The sequence below is a fragment of the Lithobates pipiens genome, unplaced genomic scaffold, assembly GCF_037356315.1.
Source record: "Lithobates pipiens isolate NorthernLeopardFrog02 unplaced genomic scaffold, aLitPip1_a1.2 Scaffold_18, whole genome shotgun sequence".
Classification (NCBI taxonomy): Eukaryota; Metazoa; Chordata; class Amphibia; order Anura; family Ranidae; genus Lithobates; species Lithobates pipiens.
This window is the reverse complement of record NW_027507758.1, coordinates 67,397,214-67,409,923: the sequence shown is the minus strand read 5'-3', so window position 1 is coordinate 67,409,923 and position 12,710 is coordinate 67,397,214. Positions and strand designations below refer to the sequence as shown.

General features: G+C 44.2%; 1 protein-coding gene across 2 annotated transcripts in view; it reads right to left on the bottom strand.

Moving 5' to 3' along the window:
* The window catches only part of KCTD3 (potassium channel tetramerization domain containing 3), a 156,142-nt gene extending 155,534 nt beyond the window's left edge, over positions 1-608 (bottom strand). For both annotated transcript variants that reach the window (XM_077485767.1, XM_077485768.1), the window contains exon 1: positions 394-608. In XM_077485767.1, coding sequence (XP_077341893.1) covers positions 394-500 — 107 coding nt within the window. In that variant the 5' untranslated portion in view covers positions 501-608. The remainder of the gene's footprint in view (positions 1-393) is intronic.
* Positions 609-12,710: the final 12,102 nt, after the last annotated feature.

The window sequence follows — 12,710 nt, the reverse complement described above, 5'->3', positions numbered from 1 at the left end:
ATGGGCTGCCTCTATTCGCAACAAGCGTGCCAAAGCTGCTCCCGCCCCTTTCTGGGCATGCCGCACAGAAAAACGCACATCTACTAACCGCATTTGGGGCGGCCGCATTAACAATTAATGGAATTGTAATATGCGTTTGCAGTGCGCTTCAAAAACCTGCGGGAAAGTGCGCATTTCATCACACGGTCAGAGAAGACACCACAGGGGTGACGTGCACTTTCCACACACATACAGATGTGAATGAGGCCCATGGGGGATAATAATAATAATAACATTATAGCAGACATGGAGGATTATCCTCCCTCCCCTCCAGACAGGTGAAGAAGTCCTGCGCCTGCCTCTGCTATGAATGACAGCTCACCTCCCACCTACCTATTACAGCTAACCACCTACCTGGTGCCCCCCACATTCAGCTGGATGATCTCCCCTGTGCCGGGCGAGTTGAAGCTGCTGCAGTTCCCGGCCATGGTGGGCTGCGGCCTGCAATCCACGGGCTGCATTATAGCGCGCTCCCGGGATCGGGCTCAGGGAAGGCCGGCTCTGCATCCCATGAAATTCTGCTCCACACTCCTGCTCCCTCTGCGCATGCGCCGACCCAGGCGCTTACAATACAGAGATCGTGACGTTAGCGGAGGGAGGAGCTGAACCAGCTCTATAACTGCCGGGCATGCGCAGAACACACGAGGACAAAATACGGGATACACGGGCACTGTATACTTTATAGTGACAGAAACAGTACACAACTTATTTTTATTTTTTTTCCCCTCGCCAATGACTGAGCAGACTCCTCCCATTCGCAGTAAAGCACCGCCCCCTCATCGCTTAGGCCCCATTCACAGCTCAGCGTTTTGTAGCTTGAAGCGCGAACCTCCGAAACGCCAGAGGAGAAAAAAAATCAACTATTCTCTATGGAGATGGTTTTACATTTCTGCTAGAAGTCGCCTGAAGCGCAAAAAAAATGTGTTTTTTTTTTTTTGTAGCTCAAATTGTGCATATCTACGCGTTTATGGCACGTTTTTACTCCCATAGAAATGAATGGAAACACACCATTTGTGTGTTTTTATGTGATTTTCTGCTTGAATGAAAATTTGTTTAAAATAATAAATAAAACAAATAGGAATAATGTATAAACAAATAGATGTAAAATACACAAATAAATAAAAATCATAATAAATACATAATGAAACAAATTAAAGCGGAGGTCCACCCTAAAGTGGACCTTCCACTCATTGGAATCCTCCCCCCCTCCGGCGCCATAATTGGCACCTTTCGGGGGGGAGGGGGGGGTGCAGGTACCTGTATAGTACAGGTATCTGCACCCACTTCCGGCGTAGATTCTGTAGAAGGTACGCCCCTTTCCGAAAGTCCCCCGCTGCCTGCTGGGAAACACACGGATCCCAGAGACAGCGGGGACCATCCTTATTGCGCAGCGCGACTCGCACATGCGCAGTAGGGAACCGGGAAATGAAGCCGAAAGGCTCCACTTCCTGATTCCCATACCCAAGATGGCGGCGGCAGCACCCGAGAGACGATCGAGAGATCGGCTTCGGGTGCCGACATCGCGGGCGCGCTGGGTGGGTAAGTGTCATTATTTTAAAAGTCAGCAGCTGCAGTATTTGTAGCTGCTGGCTTTAACCACTTGCCACCCGCCCTATAGGGAATTGCTGGTGGCAAAGTGGTTTCATAATCCTGACCAGACGTCATATGACGTGATCAGGATTATGAGCCGCTGCGCGCCCCCGGGGGTGTCAGTCTGACACCCGGCAACTACGATCTCGGTAAAGAGTCTCCGACGGAGACTCTTTACCATGTGATCAGCCGTGTCCAATCATGGCTGATCACAGTGTAAATGGGAAGAGCCGGTGATCGGCTTTCCATCACTTGCGTCTGTCAGACGCGAGTAGAGGAGAGCCGATCGGCTGCTCCTCTGACAGGGGGGGTCTGTGCTGATCGATTATCAGCACAGCCCCCCCGAGGATGCCCACACTGGACCACCAGGGACGCCACTAGACCACCAGGGAAAAGGTAATAAAGGCCATAATCCTCCCTAGACCACCAGGGATGCCAGTCAGCACAATGGGTGCCAATCAGTGCCCATAATGGATGCCAATCAGTGCCCACAATGGGCATCACTGATTGGCATGCATTATTGTTTGGCACTGATTGGCATCCATTACTATAACACCGATGCCGCCTATGAGTGCCCACCTGTGCCGCCTATGAGTGCCCACCTGTGCCGCCTGAGTGCCCACCTGTGCCGCCTATCCATGCCCACCTGTGCCGCCTATCCATGCCCACCTGTGCCGCCTATCCATGCCCACCTGTGCCGCCTATCCATGCCCATCCGTGCCGCCCATCCGTGCCGCCCATCTGTGCCAGCTATCAGTGCCAATTTGTGCCACCTATCAGTGTCCGTCCGTTTTGCCCATCCGTGTCGCCCATCCGTGTCGCCCATCAGTGCCGCCTATCAGTGCCACTTCATTGGTGCCACATTGGTGCCCATCAGTGCCGCCTTATCAGTGCCCATCAGTGTAGCCCCATCAGTGCCCATCAGTGAAGGAGAAAACGTACTTATTTACAAAGTTTTGAAACTGAAACAAAAAAAAACATTTTTTTTTCAAAATTTTCGGTATTTTTTTATTTGTAGTGCAAAAAATAAAAACCGTAGAGGTGATTAAATACCACCAAAAGAAAGCTCTATTTGTGGGAAAAAATTTAAAAAATTTCATTTGGGTACAGTGTAGCATGACCGCGCAATTGTCATTCAAAGTGCGACAGCGCTGAAAGCTCAAAATTGGTCTGGGCAGGAAGGTGTTTAAGTGCCCTGTATTGAAGTGGTTAAAAAAAAAAAACGGCGGACTCCCGCTTTAATATTATGTAATAATACATAAATAATAGATAACCCCTAATCTTAAAAAATAAAAAATAAATTATTGTTATTATTATTAATAATAAACACCCAAACAAAAATAGATACATTAATATTCTTTATTATTATTAATAATAATGTATGAATTTCGTGTTAGGGTGTTTAGTCATTGATTTTTATTTTTTTATTTTTAAGGATTAGTGGTTAATTATTTGTTATTACACAGTATTCATTTATTGTATTTATTTATGATAATTTTTTCATTTATTTGTATATTTATTTAACATTTATTTATTCATTTATTAATATTATTAGTAGTAGTAGCAGTGGTATTAGTATTATTAACTCCCTAACCCTAACAGAAATAAATAATAAATAACCCCAGGGTTTTTTTCAGAGAAAACACAGGGGAACGCAATCCCAGCACCTCCAGCACTCAATGTACATAATGGCAAGGGGTGCTGGGTTGTGCTACCTTATCTATTGATGATGGCTGCTGGGGGATCTATTGTTGCTGCAGGGGGTATATTTTTGTGGGGGGGGGGTTGTTGCTGGGGAGGTTTATTGTTGCTGCTGGGAGTCCTATTGTCCCTGGAAGGAATCTGTTATTGCGGGAGGGGTCTATTGTAGCTTGCTGCTGGAGGGTCTATTGATGCTGCCTGTGGGGAGATCTGTTATTACTGCTGAGGGTCTTTTGTTGCTGGGGGGCATTTTGTTGCCAGTGGCCCATTGTTGCTGGGGGGAGGGGCATCTATTGGTGTTGGCTGCAAGGGATCTATTTTACTGCTTTTCTTGTTATCATTAGCAAGTTCCATACAAATGTTACTTGGTTCTGTATTCTCTAAAAGACACTGTACTGGGAGGTGGGTAGGGGAGGAACCAAGGAACGGTGCTCGGAGGTAGGTGTGGGGGGTCAAGGGGTAACTCCAAAAGTGGGAGTTCCTGCACCTAGTCTCTGAGAAAATAAGCCCTGAATAACCCTAACCCTAATCCTAACCTAACCTTACCTATAACCCTTAGCCCCAGCAAAAACAAAATAATAATAATAATAACTAAATAATAATAATAAGAAGAAAAAAAAGCTGATGGGAAAGCTAAAAAAGATGAAAAACCTAGCAACTATCGCAGTCACACTATAAGTCGCTGATCACTGCCACTTTTTTTACAACTAAATATGTGAAAAGTGTGGGGGGCATTTGTATTCAGCCCCCCTGAGTCTATACTTTGTAGAACCTCCTTTTACTGAAATTACAGCTACAAGTCTTTTTGGGGATGTCTCTACCAGCTTTGCACATCTAGAGAGGGACATTTTTGCCCATTCTTTTTTGTAAAATAGCTCAAGCTCTGTCAGATTGGATGGAGAGCATCTGTAAACAGCAATTTTAAAGTCTTGCCACAGATTCTCAATTGGATTTAGGTCTGGACTGTGACTGGTCCATTCTAACACATGGATATGCTTTGATGTAAACCATTCCATTGTAGCTCTGGCTGTATGTTTAGGGTCGTTGTCCTGCTGAAAGGTGAACCTCTGCCCCAGTATCAAGTCTTTTGCAGACTCTAACAGGTTTGCTTCTAATACCGCATACACACGACCGGACTTTCCGGGAGAATAGGTACGTCGGAATCATTCCATCGGACAATCCGATCATGTATGGGATAATCCGATCGTTTCTCTTAAAAAAATTCTGACGGACCTAGAAATAGAACATGTTTCAAATCTGTCCCGACAGAATCAATTCCTATCGGGAAAACCGTTTGTCTGTATGCTGGTCCAAGGGACCAAATATGACGTAAGGGCAGCTATTGGCTACTGGCTATTGAACTTCCTTTTCTAGTCCCGTCTTACATCATCAAGTTCAAAATTAACGGACTTTTGAATGGACTTTAGTCCGTTCGTGTATGGGCAAGTCCATTCGTTTGGAAGTCAGTCGTAACTCAGTCGAAAGTCCGTCGGGAAGACTGTCAGAAATTCAGTTCGTGTGTGCGTGGCATAACATTGTCCTGTATTTTGTGCCATCCATCTTCCCATCAACTGTGACCAGCTTCCCTGTCCCTGCTATAGAAAAAAAAACAGGCATGATTCTGTAATGGACATCTCTGCATGGGCTCAGGAATACTTCCAAAAATCGCTGTCTGTGAACACAGTTCGCCATGCTATCCAAAAATGAAAAGAAGAAGCCATATCTGAACATGATCCAGAACGCAGCCGTCTTCTCTGGGCCAAAGCTCATTTAAAATGGACTGTTGCAAAGTGGAAAACTGTTCTGAGGTCAGACTAATCTAAATTTGACATTTATTTTGGGAACCATGGGCTCTGTGTCCTCCAAACTGAAGAGGAGAGGGACCTTCCGGCTCATTATCAGCACTCAGTTCAAAAGCCTGCATCTCTGATGGTATGGACATGCATTAGTGCATATGGAATGAGCAGGTTGCACATGTGGAAATTTCCCATCAGTGCTAGAAATGATATCAAGGTTTCAAAGCAGCACATGCTCCCATCCAGACATCATCTAATTTCAGGTAAGGCCTTGCATATTTCAGTAAGACAATGCTACACCGCATCCTGCATCTATGACAACAGTGAGAATAGTATAGAATAGAATAGATCTCTTCTGTTGGAAGACTTATGCCCTGTACACACGACTGGTTTTCCCATCGGAATAAACTCTGAAGGCTTTTCTAACGGAATTCCGCTGAAACTGTCTTGCATACACACGATCACACCAAAGTCCGACCATCAAGAACGTGATGATGTACAACACGTACGATTGGACTAGAAAAAGTAAGTTCAAGACCCTTTAGCCAATAGTTTCCGCCTCGTACTTGCTTCAGAGCATGTGTTGTTTTTGGTACATTGGAACAGCATACAGATGAGCGGTCTTCCCAATAGGAATTGGTTCCATCGGAAATATTTAGAACATGTTCTCTTTCTAGGTCCGTCAGAATTTTCGACGTAAAAAGTCAGATGAGGCATACACACGATCGGTATATACGATGAAAAGCTCCCGTCAGACTTTTTCTGTCGGACATTCCGCTCGTGTGTACGGGGCATTACTCTTTCTTCTTGTTCTGGTAACAACTGTAAAGTTTTGGATCCCCCCTCACATTCTATCTCAGCCAGGACAAGTGGGGAGGGTGAATCTCCCCAGTAGGGACATGGACAACAATAAAAAATAGGCAGAAGATCTAATCCTTCCACACACTATCCTTAACTAAAAAGAAATGTTTGGACTTCAGATACACAACTTGACCTGTCTGAGATTTGGGCCACAAGTTCTGCTCTATAACAAGCAAATACTTTGTTAAACCTGCCTGTCTACATAAGACATAACCCCCATATACACTTAAGCTATTGACAAAAGAAAAAGATGGCGGGTGGGCCTGCCATTTACCATACCTTGGACACAACCTAAGAAAATAAATTGTCTGAATTTGGATGTTTGGCTTAAGGATTTCCCACTGAAATTACGAACACTAATTTAACTAATTACACTTATTCCACAGCAACTGCAGACATCTGCCTCTGTCCGGCAACAAGGAGTCGGCCAACGAGTACCTGAAACAGAGAAGGAGAGGCAGAAACAGCAATTAGAACAGTTCAACCACCTCCCTCAAAAACCCTTTACTACATGTAAACCAGGGTCCCCAAACTTTTGAACTCCTTCATGCCTATGGGTAAAACAAATCAATTTTGACATGTGTTAGTAAAACCATACATACCATCACAACTACTTTGTGCATTAAAGAGGAAGTAAACCCTGATGGGTTTACTTCCTCTTTTTTTCCCTGCAAAGGTAAAGCATAATGGACTACTATGCATCGCATAGTAGCTCATTATGTGTCACTTACCTGACACAGGAGCCAGCGAAGTCGCCGCTGATCCCTGTAGTCCGCCGCGTCCATCTTGCTGGTGGCGTCTCGCAGCTCCGACCAATGACAGCGGCGCAACCACGATGACGTCACTCCCGCGCATGCGCACGGGAGTCGCGCCTCGCAGCTCCGTTGCTGTCATACGGCGAAGCCGCGATGACGTCACTCCCGCGCATGCGCACGGGAGTCGACAAATTTGGCAAATCCATTCTTGGATTTGCCGCATTTAGTGCGCCTGCGCGCCGCTGTCTACGGCGCATGCGCCGTAGACAGCGGTGCCCATTTTCGGGCAAATATCTCCTAAACCATATAGGTTTAGGAGATATTGCTTGGACCTACAGGTAAGCCTTAATCTAGGCTTACCTATAGGTCCAAGTTGTTTGGAAGGGTTTACTTCCCTTTTAAGGTGGATTATACCTTGTTTTTTCAGGACAAATTGGGCTTTCTTTTGGTGGTAAATGGTAATGGATATCTCCTTATTTTTTTTATTATTTTTTATATCAAAGAAACCCTGGCCCAAAAATTAAAAAATATATATTTTTTTAAATGTACCTATATATTTTTGCCACTACTATAACCTACCACCAAAGAGCAATGCAAAATAAATTCTCCTGCTCCCGACGATCGCAGCGATACCACACATTTGTATGTTAGTTGTTTTTTGTACCCTTAGTACAGACCATGAATCAATAGTGTGCATTTTGCTTTTCTAAATCCTACCTAAAAACACACTGACCCTGATACTAATTAAAATAAAAATAAAAAAAACACAGTCTAATGGGGCCACATATTTGCATAAGGTCGGCGTGAAAGGCTTAAAGGGGTTGTAAAGGTAAAAGTTTTTTCACCTTCATGCATTCTATGCATGAAGGTGAAAAAACATCTGACAGTGCCGGCCCCCCCCCAGCCCCCCTGTTTTGCTTTCCTGACCCCTCAAAAGTCCCACGCTCGCCCCCGACATCCTCTTCGCCACTCAGCCTGGCCATTGATTTGGCTGGAGTGGATGGATTGAAAGCAGCGCAGCTATTGGCTCGCGCTGCTGTCAATCACATCCAATGACGTAGCGTGCCGAGGGGCGGGGCCGAGTGATACAGTGAGCAGCTATAGCCACCGGCTGTATCACGGGAGCGCGCTTGCAAGTGCTTCTCACAATGTGAGGGAGCGCGCATGAACGTGAGAAGTATTTGCGGGGAGAAGCAGAGACAGCCGCCGAGGGGTAAGTATAACAAAAAACAAAAAACGTTCTCTATACAACCCCTTTAAGCAAAGAGCCAATTTACCATCCATCAAACTGTTTGGTGGCCTGTGACTATTGACTGTGGTCATTAGGAGGAAAAAATGCCCTGGCATTAGAGACCAATGGAAGTAAAGAAATTGTCCCTATATTGAGGGGCAATGGAAGCAATAAATGCCTCTATGACAGTTGTCAGTGGTAATAATAAACTAGATCTCCCCTTAAACCACCCCTCCCACCCCTATGTTCCAGCAGCTATTGCCACACAGCTCAGCGGCTCACCAGGCATGCATACAGAAAGTCCTGCATACAGCACCTTCTCATTACAGGTGCCGCTTTAAGACAGCCAGTGGCCGCAGTTTGGAGACCGTGGTTCTAAACCCCTAAGTTTGATGTGTGATATATTAAAGCGGAGCTCCAGTAATTCTTGTAAAAATTAAAAGTCAGCATCTGCAATAACTGTAGCCAGGGCCATTTTTAAGGCAGGGCAAAAGGGGCAGCTGCCCTGGGCCCTGTCATTGTTGTGGAGCCCAAAGCAGCTGCCTCATACTTGCCAACTATCTACCAGTTTAAATTCACTTGTTCTTTGAAGTTTTAGTCCTGTGCTGTGTCCTAATATCTCAGTGAGAAGTGCTGGTACTAATACTGCCCAGCTCTGCCTTATTATTGTGTACAGATGACTCACCTGCAGACCCTGTGTTTACATGTAAATAACCAGTATTCATATGTAAATAGTGGTGGTATTCATAAGTAAATAGCTGTCGCTGGCAGCATTGATATGTAAATAAAGGCGGCATATGTATATCATGCCCCCCTGCATTGAGGAGATGATGTGCTGTAACCTCTAGCAACCAATCAGTGAGCAGTAATATTGTACAGTAATCCCTAGCAACCAATTAACAAGAAGAAATCATTTGCTGTAACCTCTAGCAACTAATCAATGAGCCGAAATGTGTGCTGTAACCTCTAGCAACCAGTCAGTAAGCAGTAATAATATGCTGTAACCGCTGGCAACCAATCGCAACTGCTCCCTGATCCGATATAATAAACCAATTTTAAGTCTAGCTGCTATTTATTGTATGTCTAAGAGCAGGTGGAAATTGAATGGGGGGGGGGGGGGGCCAAGAACATTTTTGCCCAGGGTCCACTCAATATTAAAGACGGCCCTGACTGTAGCTGCTGACTTTTATTAAACAGACACTCACCTGTCCCAGGATCCAGCACTGTGCTCACTTGAGACCCTTTCTCCACCCGTCTTTGGTCCCCAGTGCCGGCATCTTAACTGTGGGCACCCAGCTGCGGCCTCACAGCTGGGTGCCCACTGCGTGAGCTTTGCAGCACATTGAATAGTCCCACAGTCTTCTGGGTCCTGTGACGAGTCCAAAAAGGCTGTGGGGAAAGAAGTGGAGAGGAGAACTTCTGCTTGGATCGCCTAGGCAATCCGAGTGAGATTCTGAAAATAAATAGTATTAATTATATAAGGAGAGATGGTTGGCAATAATAAAAGAAGGAGCGTTGGGACACAGCAATACCATGTGGCCAAGTCTTAGCTGCCACTGTGTGAAGGTGGAACAATTCAAATTATTACATTTTATTTGCCTTTTTTCGACTTCCTTTTTGTTTTTAAACAGTAACTGTGTTTTGAACTGTACCAGAACTTTTGTACCCGTTTGATGATAACTGATATTTGTTTCAGTCGACATTGTATTCTATAACTCATTGTATGTTTTGTAGCCTCATGTCTTTATTCCTTTATAGTACTGACAATTCTGTCTTAAAACAGAGATTATACGTAAACAGCAGTTGTGCTGAGTGGGCACAATGCAGTTGATTTACTAAAACTGGAGAGTGCAAAATCTGGTGCAGCTGTGCATGGTAGCCAATCAGCTTCTAACTTCAGCTTGTTCACTTAACTTTGACAAAGAAAACCTGGAAGCTGATTGGCTTCTATGTACAGCTGTACCCGATTTTGCACACTGCAGTTTTAGTAAATCAACCCCAATATCTTGAATTTACAATATTAACTGCATTCTTTAATTTTCCCACTAGGTGTCAGTCAATAGGCAATATAAGTGATTTCTAGTAAAAAGTATAAGGCATATACGAATGTTGTTCAAACCATTGTGATTCCATACATGTATTACATTTATAACAATAGAGGCACCCTGTCTGGTTCCAAAAACATTGTAATCTGATGGTTCTTTAATAAATTCCCTTTACATTATTGAAAGAGTGCTGGCTGTTTTTCATGTTCTGATGTCAAGTGATGTAGTAAATGTGGGCTTCGTAATTTGGGGTTTTCTGTATCTCAAAGCATTTTCTCAGCCAGCGTGGAAAAAACCCCCCCCCAGGTTTTAAGACTTGTTAAGACAAGGTTAGCTTTTATATAATCTTTTTAAACGCGTTAGCCAGCAGAGACCCTGATGTCATCTTCTTTGTCATCTGGAGACTGTCAGTTTCAGGATTGATTGTCACAACAAGGTGGCTTTTTACAAAGCTTAATTTCTTCACATTTGTGAGTTGTTTTTTTAATTGTCATCATAATTAATAAATAAATATACTTGGGATAATGCGCTAGGCTGGGGTGCCCTTTTTTTTTTTCCTTGTAAATATGTGTACATGAGAAAAGCCTCCCAGAAACTGTTCACATCAATGTTCTGCTGCATTCTTAAATCCCAAATCTGGGCTCTGCTTAGGCCCACAATCCACTTAATTGCCTGTCCTCTCCCTATGGGGATATAAAACATTTTATAACATTTTTGTAAGCCTTCAGGCCAATCGCATGACACACAGAGTCCTGTATTTCTGCTGCTGTTGGACAGTTCTTAATGATCATGGAGTGAGCATTACTGGTGACCCCCCTTAGGGGACAGGTCAGTGGCACTTTGCACTCATAGTATGCCCTCACAGTAAGTATTCTGCAAGACTGAGACTGGGGTCATCTAGTGACAGAAAGGCATTACTGCAGGGGACAAAACTGGAGAGGAGATATTTTTAACCTCCAGGGGGACCTTTACCACTTGCAGACCACGCACCGTACATATACTGCGGCAGAGTGGCCGCTCTGCAACAGATCATGTACCTAGTATGTGATCTGACACTTCCAGGTCTGGGGGGTGCTCGCACCACCGGCGACCCGCTCCTGCTTTAATTCTACACATTGAGAGCCAATCAGCGGGTACCGCGGACTCAATGTCTGCCGGAGCCCGCCACTTACACAGTACAGAGGCAAAACAACAATCTGCCTATGTCAACAAGGCAGATTTTCGTTTCTGTCAGAAGGGAAGACACCGATCCTGTGTTTCTGCTAAGCTTCCTTACTTCCCCTAGTCAAAGCACCTCCCCACAGTGAGTAAGCACATCTTAGGCACACATTTAACCCTTTGATCGCCCCCGATGTTAACTCCTTCTCAGCCAATGTCATTTATACATTGACAGTGCGTTTTTTTTAGCACTGATCACTTTATTAGTGTCACTGGCCCCCCAAAAGTGTCAGACAGTCTGATTTGTCCCCTGCAATATCGCGGTCCCGCTTTAAGTTGCTGATCGACTGCATCGACTGCAATTACTAGTAAAAAATAAAAATTAATTATCACATAGTTTGTAGATGCAGAACAATCAATATACACTTCTTTAGGGTTTTTTTTACCAAAAAAATGTAGCAGAATACATATTGGCCTAAACTGATGAAGAAACTCGATTTTTTTTGTGTGTTTTATAGCAAAAAGTAAAAACTATTTTTTTTTTTCAAAAATTTAATCTTATTGTTTTGTTTATAGCACAAAAAATAATAAACGCAGTGGTGATCATATACCACCAAAAGAAAGCTCAATTTGTGTGAAAAAAAGGACATAAATTTTATAAAATGAGAAGGCTCCCCCAGGGTTTTGTTTTGGCAGCAAGGTAAGTAGTGATGGCCGAACGGTTCGCCCGGCGGTCGTTTCGCGGCGAATTTCCGACTTTCGCCGTCCGCGGGTTCGAACGCCTTTTTCCGTCGTTCGCCCCGGCGGACTTACGTGTTTAATGTATACAAGAACTTTAACCTTTCGTGACACGTTTATCATGTGTTACAGGACAACCAATTGAGACATGACAGCTCATGGACACTTGGACATTCCCCCTAACCTATAAATACACCCGATCCGGTGGCCATTTTACATTCTTTCTTCTGTCACTGTAGGGAAAGGATCCTGTGTGGAGTAGGGACAGAGAAAACGCTAGCTATTTGGTACACAAAAGTTCTTTTCAGGACTGGTATAGGTGTTAGGTCAGCAGCCTGAGTTTCTTTTGTCAGTTTAGATAAAGGGACAGAGCGCTGTATGCTGCTATTTTAGGGACAGCTCAGCCAGATTAGTCTTTCTTCATCATCATCATCATCATCATCATTAGCTGTTACTATCAGGTCCACAAAAGAGCTGTTCCAGCTAATCGTTCCAGCCTACTCTTTTTTGCCAATTTGTATAGGGACAGGCAGGAAGCAGTGTGTCAGGCAGTGAGGATAATTTTAAAGACTTGCTGTTACTATTAGTTCCACAAAGGTTCTTTTCAGGACTGGTATCAGTGGTACGGTAATAGGCTTGTACACGTATAATATTCTTTCTTCCAAATATAGAAAGAATATTATACTTGACTGCTGCCCTTCTGCTGCAGTCTGCTAATCATTCACAACTCACTTGTTCCACAAAAGTTCTTATAAGGACTGGTAACTTGGTCTGTCTAGGGTGCTACGGTACATAG